At 35.0% G+C, this 25,669-nt stretch overlaps 1 protein-coding gene across 2 annotated transcripts; it reads left to right on the top strand.

Moving 5' to 3' along the window:
- The first annotated feature begins 710 nt into the window (after window positions 1-710).
- LOC128556352 (uncharacterized) lies at window positions 711-16,045 on the top strand. Of its 2 annotated transcripts, none has more exons than XM_053541108.1 (7): window positions 711-773; window positions 5,375-5,445; window positions 5,988-6,139; window positions 7,773-7,938; window positions 9,393-9,463; window positions 11,068-11,198; window positions 11,646-16,045. In XM_053541108.1, the coding sequence occupies exons 1-7, from the start codon at window positions 754-756 to the stop codon at window positions 11,887-11,889; spliced, it is 855 nt and encodes a 284-aa protein (XP_053397083.1). In that variant the 5' UTR covers window positions 711-753; the 3' UTR covers window positions 11,890-16,045. The 2 variants fall into 2 exon arrangements, with proteins under 2 accessions (XP_053397083.1, XP_053397084.1); XM_053541109.1 differs by lacking the exon at window positions 711-773 and adding an exon at window positions 780-927.
- Window positions 16,046-25,669: the final 9,624 nt, after the last annotated feature.

Genomic DNA, 25,669 nt, shown 5'->3' with positions numbered 1-25,669 from the left:
TGCATTAGTATTTTAGCATTAATAATTAGTCTAAATAAAGAAAACATGAAATACTGCTTAAATAAAAAAAATAATCGCTCATGTTTGGTATTTACTGGTCTGTACACGGACATGAGCCAGATCGGCAGTTTTATTTTTTATAAAAAATAAAAGCATATATCTGGTTTAATTTCAATTATATTTGGTATGCATTAGTATTTTAGCATTAATAATTAGTCTAAATAAAGAAAACATGAAAAACTGCTTAAATAAAAAAATAATCGCTCATGTTTGGTATTTACTGGTCTGTACACGGACATGTGTCAGATCGTTAGTTTTATTTTTTATAAAAAATAAAAGCATATATATGGTTTAATTTCAATAATTTTTGGTTTGCATTAGTGTTTTAGCATTAATAATTAGTCTAAATAAAGAAAACATGAAAAACTGCTTAAATAAAACAATAATCGCTCGTGTTTGGTATTTACCAGTCTGTTCACGGACATGAGCCAGATCGGCAGTTTTCTTTTTTATAAAAAATAAAAGCATAAATATGGTTTAATTTTAATTATTTTTTGCATGCACTAGTTTTTCAGCATATATAATCAATTTAGATCACAAAAACATAATAAATTGCTTTAATAAAATAATTATAGCTCATGTTCGGTATTTACCAGTCATGTCCGCGGACATGACTCATGTTCGGTGTTTAGACATACCGGCATTTTAATCCGTGCCCCTATTTTCTCATATTGACAAGTGGCGGGAAATTTGATGCTTCGGTTTGGTGTTAGGTAACATGAAAGTTTGAATTTTTCATTTATTTTAACCTTAAGAACTTTGATCCCATGTTTGTATTATTTGATGTTTGTGTATACATCATAAGAAATCGTTTAATTGTAGAAAGACGCGAACAGTGTGATTCCAGGTTATATAATCTCATGAAGCGTAAGTATTCTGTATTCGGATGGACAGTAATCCGGATGTAGCCTGGGAATCCAGTCTGCCAATTTCTAACTTTTTTTTCTACCTGCAAATTGACAAAGTTGATAATATCAGAAACTGGTTGAACATACCTCAGAAACTCGATGAATGCCAATTAACACTAATTAGCGCTAAGGATTTACAGTCGACTCGTCCCCTAGTCAACTCGTCCCCCAGTCAACTCGTCCCCGATTTGGTCATTTCGTCCCCCTCGGCGATTTCAAATTGGTCATTTCGTCCCCCCCTTTTTCGGCCCCCTTTTTAAAACGTATTTTGAAAAAAAATCAAAGTATGATAAATTAAGTCGGTTTTTTCTTTCAAATAAGTATATTTTATGCTAAAAATATACATAAGTTTTCGTTTGTTTTAAGAACTTTTTGCTTTAAAAGTGATCGATTTAACAAGGAAGATTTTCTGGTTTTTTTTTTCTATTTGTTTTTGTAAGTCTGCTATGTTGAACAACAGGATTGCTGTTTAAATGTCCGTATTTGATGCTGGTTATTTTCAAACCCTTGAATAAGAGTAAACTTTATTAAACTTTTTTTACGCCAAATAATTTCCTCACTCCAATCAATTACTAACACATTTAATTCTACTTGTGTTGTGGAAAATTTTCACACATTTCATTCGGTCAATCAACAACTTCTCGTGCAATTAAATACCATTAACACCTTCCGATCAGCCCAATCAACGCCTTTTAATGTGATTAATAACCTTTAACACCTTTCGTATGCAGGTATTTGCTTATTCTACTTTTTTTTTAGAAACCACTGTCTCCCTACTTTTGAAGTATTTCTTTTTTTTTATTTTAATGCCAAAAATGAATATACAAAGCATGTTGGTTAAATAAAATATACATGACGGATATTAATTGTTTAATTTTTCTTTACTGTATTTTTAATTAAAACCTTCTTTTATTATGACCAGAGGTAAGGATTTATTGCTCTCTCTTTTCTTACTATGATTCTTAAAAGAGTTAATTAGATTTTCTATTATATTATATTTTAATACTAAGGACGTTCTATTTATTTTTTATATTTCAGTTAATTGTCTTATACATGTATTTTCAATATGTTTCTTTAATTATTTTATCAAACCTAATTATTTCAAGTTAATTATTTCCAATGTAACTCCTTCAAAACTCACGATGATTTTAAATACAAGTTTTCAAAGTCAAAAATATCATAAAAAAGCAAAAATGCCTAAAATATTAAGGGGGACAAAATTACCAAAAGGAAGACGAAATGACCGAAAGGGGGACGAGTTGACCAAAATGGGGACGAGTTGACCAAATTTTATGATGAGGGGGACGAAATGACCAATTTTGGGGGACGAAATGACCAATTCCGGGCCGAGTTGACTGGGGGACGAGTTGACTAGGGGACGAGTTGACTTGATACCGCGCAAAGTAGGTGATATCTTTAATGCATAAATATTAGGTATGATTTCTTCTGACAAAGCACAAATATTATCAACGGCTTCCCAGGCTAATCCAGATGAAATTTTGCTGCATTATAAAAATATAATTGCATAATATATACTGTATGAACAACGTTGCATCATAGAAACTAGCTTTCTTTCAAAGTGAATTATCTTTATGGAATGAAGTTTACACAGGATTAAGAATATGTAGTGTTTTAATTACATATAGGCAGTGGCTTTAGGGTTACAGTACCGTAATCCTAGCCTCCGATTCTATATATATATATATATATATATATATATATATATATATATATATATATATGTATATAATATATATATGTTAGGACATAAGTAAATGATGTTGTAAACTTACTTGTTTCACTTGAAATAGCGATTTTTCATGTCTGCCATATATTATTTCGTGTAATCGATCTGCCATTTTTGGTTAGTAAAATATAGGTGGGCAATTATTTATGATGAATGATTATGAATGATAAAAATTAAAATCTTCTTAAGTAAAATAGTAATGTTTCAATGTTTATACAACTATATCCGGGCCACATCACGAGGAGGCGCTCAGTTCATGTCCCATTTCTTTTTCTTTTTCAGTTTCCATAAAAATAATCGTTTTTTTTTTTTTTTAAATGTTGTAATTTTGTTTTTGTTTAGAGTACGTTTTTATTTCATAGTCATGATTTTGCTTTTTTCTTTCATTTTTAATCGTTCTCTATTTTTTCTTTTCTCTTTCTTCTTTTACTAACCCAAAATGGCAGATCGATAACACAAAATAATACGACAGGCATGAAAAGTTGCTATTTTAAGTGAAATAAGTAAGTTTACAACATCATTTATGCATGTCCTAACATATATTTGATTTGCCTCTTAAATACTTCCGTAATCCTAGCCTATCCATATAGGGTTGTCTAGGAATACGGAACTTCCGTAATCCTAGAATCGGAGGCTAGGATTACGGTACTGTAACCCTAGCCACTGCCTTACATATATGGGATACTGTATCGCAGATAGCTACAGATGGCCCAAAAAGTACACCTGTGTGCAAAGGCATACATTTGTAACCACCTATATCCCTTTGGTTACACTTGTTACATTCTATGTCTTTGTTTACATATTGCGATTGAACATTGGTAACTATCAATTTGCAACTGCCTAATAACTTTGGTTACACTCTATATGTCTTTGGTTACATTGTTAACATAGAAAGATTTATTTATGAATCTTTGAGAATAATTACATTGAATAAAATTTGGGGAAAAATGTGTTGTTAATTCCTTTTAAATATAATAATGTACTGGAATGAAAAATTACAAAAATTATATAAAGAATGAAAATTATATCATACAATTTCATGTACCAAACTCTAAATTTCATTGAAATAACTTTTTTCATAAAGGAAATTATACCCAATTAAAAATATATTTTGGTTATATCACTTTGTTTATTGTTCTTATATGATGTAACCTGAGTAACCAAAGGAATAGAAGGAGTTACAAATGAATACCTTTGCGCAGAAGTGCACATTCCTGGCCATATAACAAACTTTTTCTGAATTCCAGTTCAAAGAAAATAAATATAGCTTAGGTGTAGGAGCAGTGGTGGGGATGGGGCCTGGGGGCCAGGTCCTCCCAATTTAGAGAGTGGGGGCCAGCATATACTTAGCCCACCTCCACACTGACTTATGGTCCAAAAAACTTTTATCAGAAATAACGCTATAGATAGGAAAAAAGCCAACATGTGAAGGAATTTAAATGTACTGATAAGGACAAGATGTGATGTCTAATTGTCAATAAGGGAAAGATTTTTTGGGTTTTTTTTTTTATTATTTAAAAATTTTCAGGAAAAAGATGTGTGAGTTTAACTTGCCAGCCCCCAGGGTCACACTTAAGGGCAAAGGTCATACCTTCGGGCATATATTGCTCCAAATTGTTGTGCTCTAGTTGTTTTTTTTTTCTTTAAAAATGCAATGCATAAACAAACTGATTTCTAGCAAGTATAAGTGTTTGCGGGCAAAGGGCTGAAAAAAAATTAAGGCGAAGACTGCCACACACACGCTATAGAGATGGCTCGTACACAATCATAAAGTCATTATTAGTGTTTTTTCGTAGATTTCTCAAGGAAAATGTCCAAAGGTGGGCATAATAAATTATCAAAATTGCACTAACAACCCCTCTGTGTGTGTGTGTTTGTGTGCATTAAATTCTTGTCCGGACTGTAACTGCCATCCATAAGGAATTTTGAAATAACTTGGCATATATGTTAGGGGTGGAATGATACACTAGTCTCGAGATACATATCGGGATACAGATGCAACAATACAGTACATATTGGGATATAAATTGAGTACCATAAGTATGCGTTCATGTGACAAAATGCCAAAAAAAGTCAATGTTCCTACACTTCAGAAGTACTTAAAACTTTGCTTTAAAATTAAAGAAACTGTTATAAATGATACATGACAAGTATTATCTTTAACACTGATTGTATGAAAGTATCCTTTCAATGCTTCTTCTTTTCAGTGTATCATTTCTATATCATGAAACAGGCCTATGATACGATATGCATCACCAGTTTAATGTATCCTGATACAGTGAATTTTGATATATCATGACACCTTATAAATGTTCACCTTAATGAAACAACATGTCATGCGCAAGACCAAGACCGCTAGCTCCAAGGTCAAGGTCACAGAGGTCAACTGTCAAAGGTTAAAACAGGGTCTTGTTTCGTGCCAGGAATGGCTGATCATGGTCTGCATTGCTTGTTGTTCAGTCGAAATTGATAGTGAACACCCCTTCGAATGATAAATGGTATTGCCCAAAGTAAATGATGGTTCGTTCCATTTTAGAAAATTAGCATGGTAAAGGTTAACAAAGATGAAAAGAAACATGAACAAGTATTTAGTGTTGTGTTGTTGGTGTCTCTATTTTTGTTGAGAATTAAAGCTAAAATTTAAATTTATCGTTTGTAGTGTATTGGTAAGACGATTTGCTATAATGGGTAAAAGAAAAGGATCTGAATCTTGCACAGCAGGTAATAAAGGTAGGGTCTTTTCTAGAGTGTGCTTTATAACAACATAATTGAGGTAGCATGTTACAGATTGCTAGGCACAAATTTCATATAATTTGTAAATATGAACTATTACTACAATTATTGTTATTGATATAGACAAAGAACACACTTAATAGATAGTATAAAGCTGGAAGTTTTTTTTTGCAACAAACAATTGTTACTGCATGTCAGACATTTAATTATGGATGTTGCTCAACATATACAGTTAATGTATATATTTTGTGAAATTAGATATATTTGAAGAGAATTTTCTGCATTTCGCTTTTGAAAATATTTTAATGAAAGATTGACTGTACAGAAGTAAAATGTTATTTCAAATTTGTTTGAAATATTCTTTAAGATTTACTTAAATTACTAGTTAACTCAAAAAGATATGTTACCCTTTAAATGAGATACATTTTAGATCTGTTTGACATCACAAAACCAAAGCTGATAAAAGTGAATTAAAGGAAAAATTAGATTAGATTTGTTTGAACCAGTATGATAAAGATACATGTATCAAGCTATTACAGGCAGTGCAAAGAAATCTAAGAAGGAAACAGCCACAGGAAAAACAGTTGAAAAGAAGAAAGGACAGAGCGACGCTAAACCTGCAAAATCCAGCAAAACGAAGCCTCAGACAAAGAGCTATCCTAAACTGATTGATGAAACTGACAATAATGAGGTAGGTGTTTTTATATCACTAAAGGGAGGCACAGTAATTACACTGTATCTTTGTTCATTTCTCTGAAATATTGCATGTAACACTTAACATTTACCCTGCTATATTTCTGAAATGGACTAGTCCATCATTCAGTTTGGGCAGTACCATTTATTATTCAAACGGATGTTCAGTTACAATTTGCTGACCGAATAGGATGTGCAGGCTGATCTTGGTCTGCACTGTTCGCCTATGCAGAATCACTTGCCGCTATCGGGCTAAAGGTTAATAAATTCAAGGGAAACATGACAGTGAAAACATTGTGTAAATGCTTTTCACTAGAGTTATGGATGTTTGGTTTGTTTTACAGGCCTCTCAGGGTGGCCTTGAGTCGGTGGTTCTACCCAGGTGCCCGCTCGTGATGAAATAATGCACGGAGGGGCACCTGGGGTCTTCCTCCACCATTAAAGCTGCTGGAAAGTCGCCATATGACCTATCATGCGACGTTAAATCAAACCAAAAAAAAACAACAACCTTATAACCTTTAATTTTATGAAAGTCATTCAAAAACCTTTTATTTTGCTGAAAAAAATCTTCAAAAGCCTTTAATTTCCCAATACAGTTGTTCTGAAAATGGAAAGTGAACTGAAGTAACTAACATTTCAACAATGGACTGGAGTTATGGATATAATTATAATGTTTCCTCAGTCATGAGTTTTTCAGGATGTTATGGTCTTTCCTATACCATTGTTTGTTTCCATGGTGTCTATTTGGTCTGACTGCCAGTAGGGATGAGCAGTGGTCTTAGAGAGATGCCTTTCACTCTAGATGATGAGTACTATTTAGGCATTGTCACTAAAAATATAAACTCCAGGTAGACACTACTTGTTTTGGATGCATGTGTAGTAAACTGCATTGAAGTTAACAATCTGGAAAAATAATGGCAGGAACATTTTCTCAAAAATATTATTGGAGCTGAAAAAAAAAATCCTGGGTAAAATATTTGTTAAAATTTAGACAACTGCGCTGAAATTTTATTATATGCATAGGTGACTAGGTACTTTTCAATTTCTTCAAACTATGCACTTTTTTTATCTGTCCATTGTCTGTCCGTCAACCATCCATCTATCGTCCACACTTTTCTGGGAACAACATCTCAGAAACCAGGTGGAAGTTGATGCAACTTTGCCTGGATGTTCCATGCTTGGTCCTTTACCGAAGTTGTCCCAAGAATTCCAGCCCATGCAGAAACCTGGTTGCCATGGCAACCAAAAGGAAAAAACTTGGAAAATCTTTTCTGTGAAGTAATTCACTCAAGTTTTGAAATAGTTTCATACAAATATTCAATATGGATCCTGACAAATGAATCAAACAATCAGTTAAATATTGGAAACAAGTAGCCTCTGTGGCCAAATGGTAAAGATGACTGACTTTGAATAATTTACCCTCACTGAAAACTTGTGTAGGGTGTAAAATTCTGTCATGAGAGGAGGTGATCTAGTTGGTTTACAGAAGATCAATGATTCTACCTAGGTGCTGAAAGTCACAGTATGACCTATAACTTACTGCTTTGACTAAAACTCAACAAAAATAAACAAACTTGGAAGCATGCAGTTTAAGAATATTGTCATAGTAATAGCTTGATTTTGTCTTTCAGACAGAAGAGCTACGTTTCACAGAACCATTACCAAAGAGGAATGCCAAGGGTCAGCTAGTGTTTCCTGATCACCCAGAATTACGACCAAACATGACACCAAAGGAAGTATTACAAGCTGGCAGTTTTGGAGGGACATATTTCAGACCAATCAAGTCTTCAGTTACAGGTATTAATTTTTTGTAGTTTTATTCTCATCCTGTTCTGTTTTAAAGAAGCAAAAGGTTTATTTACCAGTCCTTGTATTTTTTTCGTGCCATTACTTAACAACTGCCTGATATAGCCTGTCTGAGGTAAGCAGTCTTTCTCAGGACCACATCTAGCCTCATCTGAGAAACCCTTTCTCAAAAGACAGTAACCTGTTATTCTCTATTACTGGTACCTCCACACTACAAAAAAAACTCTAGTAAGTAATTTTGTTCAAACACCAGCATTTGTTTTTACATGTTTTTACATGTGTATTCAGCTGTAAGATAAGGGTGAGCTGCAATTATATGTGTATTTGTTTGCATAAATAGTTAAAACATTTAATATGTGCTCTGGCAAAAATGTGGTTGCTTTGGCAAAAAATATGGTTGCTTTGGTAAGAAAAAGTCCAGAAGTATGATAAAGAAGTGGTATCTTGCAATACCTTGTTTGTCCATCTGTCTGTCCTTTCAGTCACAAAAGGTTGGTTCAGTCATAAGAATTAATGTACACGAGATTTTTTCTTTTGTGAAACTTGATACATAGATAGAAAGCATTATGAGCCGCACCATGAGAAAACCAACATAGTGCGTTTGCGACCAGCATGGATCCAGACCAGCCTGCGCATCCACGCAGTCTGGTCAGGATCCATGCTGTTCGCTTTCAAAGCCAGTTGCAATCAGAGAAACCATTAGCAAACAGCATGGATCCTGACCAGACTGCACGGATGCACAGGCTGGTCTGGATCCATGCTGGTCAGTAATGTGGAATAAACAGATCATTTTATTTCATCTGCTGATCCATCTGTATGCTATCTGTCAGTCAAAAAAGTCTTGTTGTAGTATTGTACAATAATGTAATGCCCCCAAAATGGACATTACCAACTTAGTTTCTTAATAAAGATCTGTTTAAAAATAAATATATGCTGTTTTAGAATGTCTACTGTTTAAAGAAAAAAGACGTTTAAAATGGAATTTTCTTTATGGGTAGTGGCAGACAGGTTATGTCATACAGATTATATATTTCTTCTTTGGCTTTTCTGACTGAACAAAAGTACTCACTTTTAAAAAATAATCAGAAATGATTAAAAGGAAACAAATAATTATACGACAAGAGTTACATTGATACAAAAAAAAAATGAACCAAATAATTACTAACTATACGTGATTTAGTCAAGCATAACAAACTATAGTACACAACAGTGTCCGTATATAATGAATTGTTCATTGTACAGATACAACAAACTTTGGTTATAAGGACATTTCCATGTTCGCTGTATCTGAGTTTAATTGTATACAGGAAATTCCCAGAGTTCCTGATAGGTAACCTCAGTGTATATGACTTTAAATGTAGGCACTTCCAGCAGTAAGCATGACCTGTTACAGACAGCTAGGTTAGATTTAATTTGTTAATAAAATCAGTCCCATTGTTTTCTAGGTAAAAGTTACTCGCAGGTTTGGAAAGAACTACCAAAGGATTGGCTTGAAGGACTGAACATAGGAAAACAGGTATTACTTTGGCGACTGACTAGAAGATTCAGCAGTCAGACACAGAGGCCACCTTTCAGTTACAAAATTTTTACGTTGTTAGCTTAACTGTTAGAAGAATGGTAGAGCTATAGCACTCTCCCATTTAATAAATGATTTATCATTGTTGTTGTCCCGATTTAGTTAAGTTTTCTCAGTAAACACTCATGGGAAATGGATTGGAACTTAACACATTTTGTTCACTGGTATTATCTGACATGCAGTATATGGGTTCCATAACTGTCTTGCATGTTTACAAAATAATGCCCCTTTTTCGACATCAGTGTTCATTCAGTTAACTTCTTTATAATGACAAGTCTGTTGAATTGTCAGTCCTGTCATCCGACAGTTCTTGTTTTTGCCAACAGTCAATATAGTGTTTAGACCCTCTGCATTTTAACTTAATCATCTCCTCTGAACCTTCTGATCAGAATTACACCAAACTTCTGTAGCATCCTGGCAAGGTCCCTGTTCAGATTTGTTCAGATGGGGGCATTTGGCTCCTTATAGGGACTGCAAGAGTTAAAGATAGAAAAACATTTAAATGACTTCTTCTCATGAACCATCTTGAACCACTTGATGGTTCTATCATTGTAAGGTCCCATTTAAAAAAAATTAATGGGAACACTTGGCCCCTTTTAGGGGAAATTAGACCTAAAAATAGAAATACCTGTTGATCTGTTGCATCATTATAGGTCCTTACTCAATTTTGTTCAGATGTAGGCACTTGGCCCCAGTTAGGGGCTGCAAAAGTTATTAACAGGAATACCTATAAATGACATCTCCTCATGAACCACCTGATAGCTCTATATCAAACTTGGTCTGTGACTTCAGAGTAAGGTTATCTTTCAAACATGTTCAGTAGGGGCCGCTTGAGCTAAAAGGAAAACCTACAAAAAAAGGACTTCTTTATGGATCTTCATTAAATTTTGTCTGTAGCATCGTTGTAGGTCCTCTCCCGATTTTGTTTAAATGGGAGCACATGACCTGTTTAATGTTTGTGTATACTAAATGCAGATACATGTATTACCATTTATAATTCAGTGTATCAAACATTATATTCATTGGCAAATAGTCAAGGTCAGGCCATCTTGTATGAACTTTGCTTATTTCTGGTGAATGGGCATTCTATGCACCTGTTGAACCCTGTTTTCAACTAATCTGATTTTGTTCAGCACAGTAACAATCAATACTCAATGTCTTTTTGCAGATACCTATTCTTTTGTACACCCTAAACAGAGTTCCTCGTGGTTAGAAATATTATGGATACTTTGTATTTAACCCTTATCATGCTGGACACAATTTATTCTGTCTTTGTGATCAGTGTAGATCATGATCAGCCAGCACATCCATGCAGTCTGATCATGATCTGCACTGTTCGCTATTCAGTTTTTGGTGAGCACCCCTTTTAACAGTTAACGGTACTGTCCAAATTGGAAGATGGACCAGTCCATTTTTAGAAATCTAGCAGGGTAAGGATTTAGTATAGCATTCATTGATAATTGATTTTGAATGAAAGATTTTTTAAAAATCCTAATGAATTATTGTTTGGAATGAAATGGAATCATCACTCACTGTTACTTCAGGTGTCAAGTTCAACCTACGATGAGAAAGTAAATACATATGGTGTGAAATGTGGAGGTAGTCTAGAAATGTGGGAAGAGAGTGGCTGGATCCACAAACAGGACCCATATGGCTGGTTCATGTGGTACTGCAGGTAAGAATTTATGGATATGTCTGAAACCACAAAAATGACCTAAATGGATGGTTCATGTGGTAATACAGGTAAGGCAGAATGTGGCTGGGTCCACAAACAGAACCCATATGGATAGTTCATGTGGTACTGCAAGTAAGGCAGAATATGACTGGATCAAGATCTCCTTATAAAAGTCTTGATGGATGTTCGTCAAACTTAGTCTGAAACATTCTTATAAAGTCCTTTATTAAATCTATTCAAATGTAGGCACTTGACCCCTTTTAGGGGACACTAGAGTTAGAAATAGAAATACATGTATCTTAAAATGACTTTTTTCCTTGAACTGCATGGCAGATCTTCATTCAACTTGGTCCATAGCATGCTCAGTTTGCTTTAGTTTGATTTTGAAATACTGGTGTAGGAAATTTTATTTCATTAATCAGTGTGAAACTCCACATTTATTCGAAGGTTTTATCAGGGGAGAAGAACAAGTGATGATGAACGGCAGATTGGACGTTGGTTACGATGTGCTGGTGAAACAGGAAGATGGCGGAACAATCTGATTGCCAAGTGTGTAAGAAGTGGCTGTGCCTTTGATAATCCAGGTGTGTCCCCTGTTGTCAGGCAGACACTTCAGCACTGGGGATACAAGCTGAATAAAGAGGACTTTGAAGCCTACCAGAAGAAGATGAAAAAGAAAGGACTAGCTTAATAGACACTGGAAATACATTAGGCTGTTCGAGACATTAACATCCATTTGAAGTTAATTACAGCATTTATTATGAAATGTGAATATTGTACTCTGGTGTTTTAATAGTTTTATGAAAATTTGTATTTTACCAAAATGAGTTCTCAAGTTGTTTGTGGATAATATACAAATGCATATGTAGGCAAGATCTGTTCTGCAATTTACTTTATTGATCATTTTGTTTAATTTCATTTGCTTAGGGGTTAGTCCAGTACATATAGTTTCACCAGCATACTTGTTTTAAAGCTGTACTTGTAGACCGAAAATCCATTGGCCGATCACTGTCTGGTGATACACAGGTGTAATCACAAGTAGTTCAAATGTAGAGTCCTTATCTTTGTTCCTTTCTCAATAGCATCATGCTTTCTTTTAATTAATAACGCTTTAGTATGTGTTTGTAGCATTCTGTTGAAATCCACATGCTCAAATGGCATGCTAGAGAAAAATGTCTGTGTAAGAATTTTAGGTCCCGAAAAGTGACGCTGAAAGAAGCTAAAAGGAGTTAATTTAGAAGGTTGTAGTAAATGAAAATATATAAAAGCCAACACCTCCTTGCTTGAACTTTATCTAGTGGGTGTAGTGGCAGGATTTATTCATTATTTTTCTTATCAAGTTCATTTCATCACCCAGTTAAGTTTTAAAGGACTGAAGCACTGTATGAGAGTTCAGAGATTACTTATAATGGTGTATGATTTTAGTACCTTTCAGATCAAGTTCTATATTTATATTTGATAGATATATTTAATAGTTTGCCCCATTTACAGATAAAAGAGTGGTGTATTATTTTGTTCCTTTCGGTCAGGTAACAATTTAGTTTCTGGAATGTTGAAGGTCAAGGTCGGAGTGACTTCCAGACTGAAGTAGTAGGTAACAATGACCATTCAACTAAAAATTGTATATGATACATAGATTGATATTACTTGAGCCTGTAGCCATCAGACTTCATGGTATGACTTCCCAAGGTCAGAAAATGACCCTTAGTGTTTAGAGTATTTAGATCAAAGGTCATGGTTATTTCCAACTGAAAATTACAAACCCATTTACTTATGACAGGTCATTATTGGGTGCATACAAAAAATGTATATGTTTTACACTTGGCTCTTGTTATCATTGATGTTTATGTGTGAAGGGATGCTTTGTACGTAAGTTTATACATGAAGCAATTTTACAAAACACGGGTCTTTATACAAGTTCTATTTGTGCATATTGGTGAATTTATTTTTTAATTACTCAGGGAGTTCTGTCTTGTTTTATTGCGACTTGTCTGTGTATTTACATGCTCTTTATTATGCCCCCCTTCGAAGAAGGAGGGGTATATTGTTTTGCAGATGTCGGTCGGTAGGTCGGTCTGTTGGTCGGTCGGAATGTAGACCAATCCGTTTCCGGATGATAACTCAAGAAAGCTTGGGCCTAGGATCATGAAAGTTGATAGGGAGGTTGGTCATCACCAGCAGATGACCCCTATTGATTTTGAGGTCTGTACGTCAAAGGTCAAGGTCACCGTGACCCTGAATAGTAAAACGGTTTCCGGATGATAACTCAAGAACACTTAGGCCTAGGATCATGAAAGTTGATAGGCAGGTTGGTAATGACCAGCAGATGACCCCTATTGATTTTGAGGTCAGTATGTTAAAGGTCAAGGTCACAGTGACCCTGAACAGTAAAACGGTTTCCGGATGATAACTCAAGAATGCTTAGGCCTAGGGTCATGAAAGTTGATAGGGAGGTTGGTCATGACCAGCAGATGACCCCTATTGATTTTGAGGTCAGTATGTCAAAGGTCAAGGTCACAGTGACCAGGAACAGTAAAATGGTTTCCAGGCAATAACTCAAGAACGCTTGGGCCTAGTGTCAGGAAAATTGATAGTAAGGTTGGCCATGACCAGCAGATGACCCCTATTGATTTTGAGGTCATTAGGTCAAAGGTCAAGGTCGCATTGGCCAGGAACAGTTAAACGGTTTCTGATCTTCTTATCCAAAACCATAGGGTGTAGGGCTTTGATATTTGGTATGTAGCAAAATCTAGTGATCCTCTATCAAGATTGTTCAGATTATTTCCCTGGGGTCAAATATGGCCCCACCCTGGGGGTCACATGATTTATATAGACATATAGGAAAAAAACTTTGAAAAACCTCTTGTCCAAAACCACAGGGCCTAGGGCTTTGATATTTTGTATATGACATCATCTAGTGGTCCTCTACTAAGATTGTTCAAATTATTCCCCTAGGGTCAAATATGGCTCCGCCCTGGGGGTCACATGGTTTACATAGACTTATATAGGAAAAAACTTTGAAAATCTTCTTGTCCAAACCACAAAGACTATGGCTTTGATATTTTTTAATGTAGCATCATTTAGTGGTTCTCTACCAAATTATCCCTCTAGGGTCAAATATGGCCCTGCCCCAGGGGTCATATTGTTCGTATAGACTTATATAGGGAAAAACCTAGAATCTTCATGTCCATAACTTACATCATTCAAATTTGGACCACATGTATAGTTTTGAGTGGCAAGATGAACCTTGACATGAGTTGACCTTGATTTTGACCTAGTGACCTACTTTCACATTTCTCAAGCTACAGCCTTCAAATTTGAACCACAAGCATAGTTTTGTGTACTGAAATGAACTTTGATCTTGAGATTGACCTAGTGACCTACTTTCACATTTCTGAAGGTACAGGCTTCAAATTTGGACCACTTGCATAGTTTTGTGTTCCAAAATAAAATTTGACCTTGATTTTGACCTAGTGACCTACTTTCACATTTCTCAAGCTACAGCCTTCAAATTTGGACCGCGTGCATATTTTTGTGTTCTGAATTGAAATTTGACATTGATTATTACCTATTACCTACTTTCACATTTCTCAAGCTACAGCCTCCAAATTTGAAGCACATGCATAGTTCTGTCTACCGAAATGAACTTTGACCTTGAAATTGATCTAGTGACCTGCTTTCACATTTCTCAAGCCACAGCTTTCAAATTTGGACCACATACACATTGTTTTGTACCAAAATGAAATTTGACCTTGATTTTGACCTTGAGCTAGCCTTGAAATTTGGAACATTCGAAAATGGCTCAGTGGATGGCGCAAAGATCACTCTGTAGTCTCTTGTTAGGTTAATAGGTTAAAGGTCAAGGTCAGATTAAACCAGAATGGTAGAACTTTAATTTACAGTGAGCATATAATTTCTGTTCCTTGTGCAATTACTGAACGCATCAAGGGGGGCATTTCGTGTTCGACGAGCTCTTGTTATTTTTGTCATGTTTGAATGCTAAATGCTACTCCTTCCTAGTCTGAGCAAAATGAATGATCATCTTCAGTTTTACAGAGTTTGATATGCTATGTATATCTGACATTAAGAATGAACAAAGTAAGGAAAAACAGTATTAAATACTTGAGAAAAATTTCCAACTCTCATAACTTTTAAAGCAATGTTTTACACTTTACATGGATGCATGTAGCTTATACAAAATACCTTTTTAAACAGATTTTGGAAGGAATTCATTTTTTTCCTAACAAGGATGTATTAGTTATTCCAATGTGGTTTAACAAGATTTGAGATTATTTTTCATTTCATCTACTTTTTGTTTCGGCAGAGTTCCTTCTACTGGTTTTGTTTTTCATGTTTTTAACATATTTTACCTGTTTTAAATTACTCTCGCATACCAGATGTTTACCATAGTTTGTCTTGGGTACCATTGTCAAGCATGTGAAGGATGAGAATGGCTTTTACTTTACGTTGCATCTCACTTAAGCCTGAGTCAGTTCAGTGTATTAACGTGTACAAGGGAGAGGTTTTGCAAATTTAACTACCAACTTCAAACTGATTTTGCGATCATTTTAATTGGTTGTTTTCTTTGCTCCTGAAGAATCTTCTTTAATAAAGTCAACTTTTAGACATGTTTCTTCATGTTCAGTTCATTGTACCTCAAGTTCTTGGTCTGTTGTGAACATTGGTAGTCTGGCAACTGACACTCTGTCAATTCTTTTTGTATGATTTTATGAAAGTAATCTCTAATCTAGATACTGGCTAAATGATTTGGAAATTCTATGTATTTTAACGTGTAGTGAAATGTTTGGTCAGTAACTTGAAAAATTGTCGGTAAATTAAAAAGTAGACTTTTCTTAATTAACTTCTCTTTTCTGAATCCCAGTTACCGGTATACCCATCCTGCCTACAACCCATGCGACACAAATATCTCTACTTCTGGCCCATCTGTGTTATGTTAACATTGTTCACGTTTCCTCATTTTTAGGTCACCTGAGCCAAAGACTCTGGGTGAGCTTTTGTGACCGCTTTATGTCCGTTGTCCGTCCGTCAACAATGTCTAAAAAAAAAATCTTCTTCAAAACTATGAGGCAGATTTACACCAAACTTCACAGGAATTGTCCTTGGATGGCCCGCTTTCAAAATTGACCAAAGAATTAAAATCCATGCAGAAGTGTGGTTGCCATGGCAACTGAAAGGAAAAAGTTTAAAAATCTCAGAAACTGTCGGCTAGATTTTAAATATATATTGTAGAAATGAGGTCTAGGTGACCATCTACCAAAATTGCTCAATCCGTTCTATTGCAGTAAAAACATGGCCACCAGGGGGCGGGGCTTATTTTCCCTATATGGCTATATTGTTAATTTTTAGCTCTCCTGAGCACAAAGTCAAAGAGCTATTGTGATCACCCTGTGTCAGCTGTTGTCCATCATCAACAATTTGACCGTTAGCACTCTAGAGGTCACAATTTTGGCCCAATCTTAATGAAACTTGGTCAGAATGTTACCCTCAATAAAATCTTGGACGAGTTCGATATTGGGTCATCTGGGGTCAAAAACTAGGTCACCAGGTCAAATCAAAGGAAAAGCTTGTTAACACTCTAGAGGTCACAATTTGGGCCAAATCTTAATGAAACCTGGTCAGAATGTTACCCTCAATAATGTCTTGGACGAGTTTGATATTGGGTCATCTGGGGTCAAAAACTAGGTCACCAGGTCAGATCAAAGGGAAAGCTTGTTAACACTGTAGAGGCCACATTTATGACTGCATCTTCATGAAACTTAGTGAGAATGTTAATCTTGATAATCTTTAGGTCAAGTTCGAACCTGGGTCATGTCAGGTCAAAAACTAGGTCCCGAGTCAAATCAAAGGTAAAGGTTGTTAACACTGTAGAGGCCACATTTATGACTGTATCTTTATGAAACTTGGTGAAAATGATAATCTTGATATTCTCAAGGTCCAGTTTGAATTTGGGTCATGGAGGATCAAAAACTAGGTCACCAGGTCAAATCAAAGGAAAAGCTAGTTTACACTGTAGAGGCCCCATTTATGACCATATCTTAATGAAACGTGGTCAGAATGTTAGTCTTGAGGCTGTTAAGTCAAGTTCTAATCTGGGTCATGTGGGGTCAAAAACTAGGTCACTAGATCAAATCGAAGGAAAAGCTTGTTAACACTCGAGAGGCCACATTTATGTCTGTATCTTCATGAAACTTAGTGAGAATGTTAATCTTGATAATCTTTAGGTCAAGTTCGAACCTGGGTCATGTCAGGTCAAAAACTAGGTCCCGAGTCAAATCAAAGGTAAAGCTTGTTAACACTAGAGGCCACATTTATGAATGTATCTTTATGAAGCTTAGTCAAAATGGTAATCTTGATATTATCAAGGTCTAATTTGAATTTGGGTCATGTAGGATCAAAAACTAGGTCACCAGGTCAAATCAAAGGAAAAGCTAGTTTACACTGTAGAGGCCACATTTATGACCATATCTTAATGAAATTAGGTCAGAATGTTAATCTTGATGATCTATAGGTCAAATTCAAATCTGGGTCAGGTGGGGTCAAAAACTAAGTCACTAGGTCAAATCAAAGGAAAAGCTTGTTAACACTGTAGAGGCCACATTTATGACTGTATCTTCATGAAACTTGGTCAGAATGGTATTCTTGATGATTTCAAGGTCCAGTTTGAATCTGGGTCATGTCGGGTCAAAAAATAGGTCACTAGGTCAAATTAAAAGAAAAGCTAGTTTACATTTTAGAGGCCACATTTATACCATATCTGAATGAAACTTGGTCAGAATGTTAATCTTGATGGTCTTTAGGTCAATAGGTCAGGTGAGCGATACAGGGCCTTCATGGCCCTCTTGTTTACCGAAATGTAACCGACATCGTTTCTACAAAATATATTATGAAACTTGAGCAATGGGACTCAGGTGGGCGATTTAGGGCCGTCATGGCCCTCTTGTTAAAGAAATGGTGTTAAAAAGGTAAAGGTAAGTTTTATTTACCGTCGCTTGGTGAAACAATTAACATAAGCTCTATAGAGCTTTTCTGCGACCCTATATTAAGAACAGTTAAAACTAATTATACCTCACCCCCAGCAGTTTGCTGGTACCTATTTACAGCTGGGTCGACAGGCAATCGTGATAAAGTGCCTTGCCCAAGGACACACCGCAATGGGAGTAGCCAGGATTCAACCAGGGGCCTTCACCTCCGTAGAAAGCGTCTTAGCCCTCTCGACCAATGCGTGCACCTAATGTCTAATTAATTTGTATTATGTGTGCGGGCATATAGTCTTACACCTGTGTTTTCAGAAAATAATGTCTAGTTGATATCCAGGGGTGACTGAAACGTTTTGAATTTAATATAGCTGGGACTGTTCCGCCTTTCCCGTCAAAGAACAAAGCCGAATATTTTTTGCTCATTGCTGGTTTGTAGATGCTGGTTTCAAATCAATAACTGATAAAGCCTTAGAACTACAGTGGTCAGACTTAGTAGGATGATTACCCGCGGTCATAGATGACCACTGTTGTTTTGGGGGTCAGAATGACATTGAGACTGAAAACAGTTCCTATATTAACAAGGAATTTGCTTAAAGTAGGCCTACAAAAGTTTTTGAAGGTCAAGGTCAAAATGGCATTGAGACAGAAAATAGTTTCGAATCAATAATAGAGAATGCTCGTACTTTATTATATGATTGGCTGTGGTCAGTTGTGAAGTAAAGTCGGTCACATTGAACTTATGTCAACAAACGTTTGGGTCTACAATAGTAATACTTGATTATTAATAGCATTACAGTGTTTCGCGAGTCAGCTGGTCAAAGGCGAGTGAAGGTCACGCTGGTTTCCACTCGATAATAGACTTGCTGCCTCTAAACTTCAAAGACTGATTGCCTGTGGTCAGTAAATGACCTACATTATTTTATTGACCAGTAGATTACCGGTACGTTTTAAACTGACCTTGATACAGAAAATAGTTTCTGCATAAGGTAGTGAATCTGTAATGGTGCTCAGTAATTTCTTGTCTTAGGCTGTTCGACATTCTTTGGACCTCAACGGGCACATAGCTTTCCATAAAATCCGGATAATGCCAAAATCGCATACGCAGAATGCATAGTTTGCTGATTGCCGTTGTAAGTCTACTACCCTTAACAGCAACAAAATGGACAATAGACGACGATTATTATGTCAATGATCAAGGTCAAAAGGAGCTTGAAACCGAAACAAAAGTTCCGATTGATACCTGGAGCACTTATTGGCTTACGACTGTCAAATTTCATAAGATTCTTGCCTGTGGTTAGGAGACAATCCTTATTTTTTATGGTCAAAGCCTCGAGGTACGTCAATGTTGCAGTGCCATTGAGGATCAAATGGTTTCTGATTAATTACAGGATAATGTATTGGTCTATGGTTTCATAAGATTCTTGCCTGTGGTTAGGAGACAATCCTAATTTTTTATGGTCAAAGCGTCAAGGTACGTCAATGTTACAGTGCCCTTGAGAATGAAATGGTTTCTGATTAATTACTGGATAATGTTTGGGTCTATGGTTTCCAAACGTAATAGGGTGATTGTCTGTGCATGGTCCCTGTTGTTTTTTTAGGTCATTGGGTAAATGGGCAAGGTTACGCCATACAAAGTCCTGTTCATAAATGACCGTTACCACAGGTTCATGTGTATGTGTAATGATATATATACAATATAATGCAAGTACTGGAATAGTGCTTCATCAGTATTTCTGAGGTATATTGGGGTAATAGAAGGATATAAGTATGTGATATTGAATGACGGCGATCTTAAATTCCATACAAGTACCAAATTCTCAAGTGACTGACAACTTCCCAGGTTAAATTTTTTTACCTGTTTATACCTCCACTCTTCGCCAAAGGCAGCCTCATTTCGAGAGAAAACTGTTAGTAATCACGATATCGCCTTTGTTGTAGCCCACAACTGGGCACTAATAAAGAAACTTCTACGCAGAAATATACTGCTCGAGGACGGAAACGGACAACATCGAACCAATGCCAGAACTTTTCCCACAAGATTCGCAAGTCCTCTTGCTGGGATACCAACATCACGTCTCGAAGCTTTCTGTAATAATACCATCATCGAACTCACATACTATCGAAGATTTAACACCCATGGATTACACGGAATAAAGTGCTAGAGTTTACCCTGCAGCCAGGAAAAGCGATGAGATACTAGAAATGACCTTTCCGGATCGTATCGCCCGGTTTCAATTGTCTACCTGCAAAGTTTTCGCTCTCTGTATCATATGCATTGCTTAAGTTTTTAAAATATTAAAAAAATCGGTTATATTTAAAGTATTTCCACGTGAGCCTTTCTTTTTGGAGAAATATTTTCAGAAGTCACGTGGTTCATTGCTCCGTAAGTTTTCAATTTCTCTCGATTTTCGAAGTTAAGGACGCTCGCTACAGTTTCGTAATTTTTTCTCAATAATAGATTTTGATGAAATGTTTTGTATTAAAAGATCATGTTATGATATATTGAAAAATGAAATAAAAATACTAGGTCACCAGCTTTGTTTCAATTTAATTTGCCCCTAGATATGGAGCTATTTTAAACATTTTTCAAAATTTCTGTAATCTTAAAATATATTTCAGTAAAGTACAATAATCAGCATAAATTTGACTATCTAAGTATTTTTATAACGAAAAACAATATATCTTTTTGAAACATGCTCAGAGAAATCAAAAGGACATGCTTTTGTAAAGAAGGGAATATTTGTTCAGCAGTCCAAGGGCTATTTTTGCATATTTTTGTCAGTTTTAAGTTGGTACTTCTGCTATTTTATCGAGTATCACATAATAGAATTTAATCAAACTCTGCACATACCTTTGGTTATGTCTACCTAGTCTAAAACAAAATGAAAATTGATAGATCACCATATTAGATTTCGCTAAATTAAATTACAACGAGGTGGGGTGTGGCGGGCATTTATACAACGCAGGCTGGTATGAAATACTCTTTCAGTGTTTGGGCAAATGACTTAGAAATATATATATAAAATTATCAAACGGCAGATTTCTTAATAAGAGGATTTTAAGGTGTTTCTGAAGCATTTTGATGGCATAGAACGATGAAAGTTTCCGCCTTTTTTAACAAAACCTATAGTTTACGAATGTACGGTACGGGATAAGAAACAATTGTGACTCAATGCAGAGTTTGAGCGCTGGTATAAATAACAGACTACAGTATATGTAGGATTGAAGCAATTTGAACTAAAAGTACTTTAAATGTATATATTTTGTAACCATGGTGATACTTACCCTAATCTTTAGTCAGTATATTATACATTTTGTACATTAAATGCATGCGAATTAACATACAATAATTTGCGAAATTTTGCCGTACGCGACATTAGATAATCACTTCCGGGCATGCGCAGAAGACCGCACCAACTCTGCAGTGAGCTACATCGATTAGAAACACAACCAAATTGGCACGGTGTTGGGGTAAATATCGACCCGTCCGGAAAAACTGTAGCGAGTGGCTTTAAAAGGTAGTTTTTTTCTTGCCTATAAATTGTTTATATTGGCGCTTCATTGTTAAAAGACGACATCTATTTTCATTAGATTTTTCAACGTTGAAGATATTAAGTGCGTCTAAGAAGCGTTCTCGTTTGTCACCACGACACTCGTCATCGAAACAGTCCGATGACTTAAACGCTTGTTTATCCGTAAAATGCGGTTTGAAATTGTATGAAGAATGCACTTGTTTTTCGAAAAGCGGCGTTAAAGCGTTATTCAATAAGTGCGTAACTTCCGCCACAATCTCATTAACGCTTTCCTTTTCAGTTATATTCGTATTACAAACAAGTGCGTTGAATTCCGGAAGTGACATTTCTTTTAAATAGGTCTCTCTTCTCTTGATGCCATTGTATTTTTGTGTGGCTATTACAACTTGAATTTTCCTTTACTTTCTCTCGCATTGTAGGAACCTTGAATTCATGTAAAGTATGATCTGAAAACATTAACAAAGCAGTTAATTTGCCAGAAATCATTAAGTTTACATAGCAAATAATCTATTGTTGAGCAACCGTTATGTCCGTAAAACGTACATTCGCCCTTAAGTGACCGTTGCAAATGCGTAATTCTGTGGCCTTACACATATCAGGCAGCTGCAACCCATGGTTGTTAAAAACCTTATCTAAACATTTTCGTTCAATATGCACATCAGGGATATAATTTTCAAAAGCATAAAACAGTATATAGCATCCATCTGCTTTTATCCCCAACCTGTCAAGCTAGGCAAAGGGAGGATATGATAATTTTACATCCTTGCATTTCAGTTGAGTTCGGCTAAATATATAATTTCGACAAATATAAAGCAGTAGTTCTTATATTCCTATCAATCCATATGCAAAGTATGTTTATTAACTTGATACTTATGCTAGAAATATTATTAAGTACACAGTGTACTCAAATAAGTGTAAATGATGAGTTCAGACCCATTATTTTGCCAAAATCTGACTGACCTCCTTTAAGCTCGACTCAGAAACCGGTTTGGTTTAAAGGATATGGAAAGAACACAAATTCAAATTTACATTGGATCCAAAAAGAAAACACACAGCAAAAAGTAGGATCAATTTTTTCTACTGTTAATATTTTTTTCATTGTAAGCTTGAAGAACATTAGTCTTGAAGAACATTAGTTTTTAAGACAAATGAGAGCTGAAAAAGCACATTTTATATTATAGGGCATTTTCCTCACCCACTGTTTAGCATTTCTAAAATTAAGAAAATTGAAAAAATGGGGTACTTTATAAAACATTTAATATCCAACTTAATGTTAGGCCACACGAAATTAATTTCTTGGTCATCGGATTTTTTCAAAAAATTTAGGAGCCAGCGAGCAAAATAAAAATAAAAATATTTGTTTTTGGATTTCACCTACTTTTGGAGCGGGCGAGGAGCGATTTGAAGAAAAAAATAAAAACCATGTCACAAAAGTCAACAAGCACTGCAAAAACATATCAAAATGGCTTGAAAAGGCATTAAAGAACACAAAAATTTTAAATGTTGAAGGTTTAATTACAAACTGTTCCCAAAATACATTACAAACATTTAGACATTTAAACAAACTTGGGGTGGGGGGGGGGGAAAGAGAGACAACAGGCGGATACAAGAAACTCTTGCAATTTGACCGTATTTCTAGTGTATAGAACTAATGTGTTTGCTAAGTTTTAATCTAGGCAAGCCAGTACCCTGGCCACATAAAGGGTTTTGCCTTAGATTCTATGTCACTACATAAGAATAAGAAAGTTGTTACTCTCATGTAGTGTATAACAGAAATCATTATATATATGGAAAATTCTGCAATCACCTCACCAGTACATTAGGCATACTCATGACCTATATATCATAGTGTCTGTCAACTTTCAATGCAATTTCACAAGATACCTGGAAATCCATCATCCGCTGATGGCCAAATTCACTTGTAAATTCAATGACTTAAAATTATACACATATATCAACAGTAATTTGGTAGTACTTAGCCAGCCATTATTAAATGACACTTTTTTAAATAATGAGATATTGATGTTCATCTTGAGAAAAAAATGTTCCGAAGAAATTCTTTCTGATAATCTTTCAAGAATTTATTTACACAATCTAACTGTCATTTCGTTTGTCAGTTTTGCAAACTGGGGCAACACAGAGCCTCAAACATGTTCTTCTGTTGTTTTAATAGACAATTATTATTAAAAGTATCAAATTTTATGAATTACTGTCGCTTCACAGTGATAATAAGGCCCCTAAACAGTGAAAAACGCCCGTTCTGAAATTTTGTAATTGGTCTGCAAAAGCTGAAGCAAGCGGAAGCTGGTTTTCAAAAAAATATATTTGTTTTTGATTTTGGAAAAGAAATGGAGCGGGAAATCCGTTGACCAAGTAATTAGTTTGGTGTGGCCTTATAGGGATTTCAGGTCATACAGGTCAAAATGATTACATGGTAAAATCAGTATTATATAAGCATAAATGTCAGTACCAAATCTCTCATTTTTACACTTCATAACATATTTACTCCAACCACTTTTTTCTACAGGAAAGAAACGTATTTAGATATCCAATAAAGATTCTGCTGGTAAATATTTTGCAATTTAAATGAGAGAAAAGGTTAGGGTCACCGTGCATCTAAAAATATATTTCGAAAATAATCTAATATTTCAGTTTGTTTTGTTTTAATGTATACGTCCTAGATAAAATAAAGTGTTATGTTGAAAACTTTTATTGGAGTTATAGCTTATCATAATGCATATCAATCCAAAAACCTGATCTGCTTAAGTAGATGGTTGAAATTACCGACCACTACACCATTATGCATTTTACATCAGATTAAGGCAAAAAATAAGGGTTTTATTTTTCGCAACAAATTGAATCTGGTTATATGGTACATTGTTAGCCATATTTTGATGGTGAAGCTTTTATTTTTGACATAGAGTTTGTTAGAAAGAATCACTTGAAGAAACATTTTTCAAAATGGCGTATATCGTGAAAGAAAACATCCTCAAATTACTTTACAATCACAAAAATGCATAAAACAGCAATCCTTATCTGTATTATAAGACATGGGATACGCACATTTTCTTTAATTCCAGAGACAGTTGGTCAAGGAGTGGGGATTGGAATTGGGGTGATGGCAATTGCTGCATACGACTTATTGAAAAATGTAAGTATAAGATTGTTAGGTTGCATTGAAGTACTTAACACTAATATACTAACAAAATAAATCTTCTAACAACGAGTCTCCAGATTAAATAAATTAAAGGCACAAGTTCTCTTGTTTTTAGAGGTTATTTGACATTTGTATTAATAATTTGTCAGTGTTAATGCTTATGAAATTAAATTTATATTTCTCTAATTCTGCATAAACCAGTACAATCCGTCTACTGTGATTCTATTTGTTGCTCTAAAGTCAAGGTTATATTGCAAACTATTTTAGATCCTACTTATATGATTAGAAATGACATTCATCAATCATTTAAGTTTCAATGTCTACATCAAAATTTTAAGTTGAAGCGTTTCTGATCACAAGATATTTACTTTCGGCTACATATATTTCACATTTTTTTTTGTTTATTGTAGCGGAAGAAGTAGAATCACTGGAATACTGGACTACTTATAATAAACTTGCGAAACATGAAAACATGAAAGCAGATACTTTCGATCGATCCGTTAAAGCACTGAAATCTGGTTTTAATTATTATGTTTTGTTTTAGTATTGCAGTACACACCATAAATGTTTTTTAATATGTGTATATAAGCATCATTTATTTGATATTGGTTTTTTAAAGCTTATTTATTATGTTTCAAAACATTTAAGATATACACACAGACTTAATTATTACGAGTGTTGTGTTAGCTATGTTTGTATTACTTCTTTTTAATCTAAAATCTTTTTTTAAATTGTTTTAATGATTACACCTAAGATTATTTATTTATCCACTTCAATTTATTT

This window comes from Mercenaria mercenaria, chromosome 4 (assembly GCF_021730395.1).
Source record: "Mercenaria mercenaria strain notata chromosome 4, MADL_Memer_1, whole genome shotgun sequence".
In the NCBI taxonomy this organism is placed as follows: Eukaryota; Metazoa; Mollusca; class Bivalvia; order Venerida; family Veneridae; genus Mercenaria; species Mercenaria mercenaria.
This window is presented reverse-complemented; position numbering and strand designations above follow the sequence as displayed.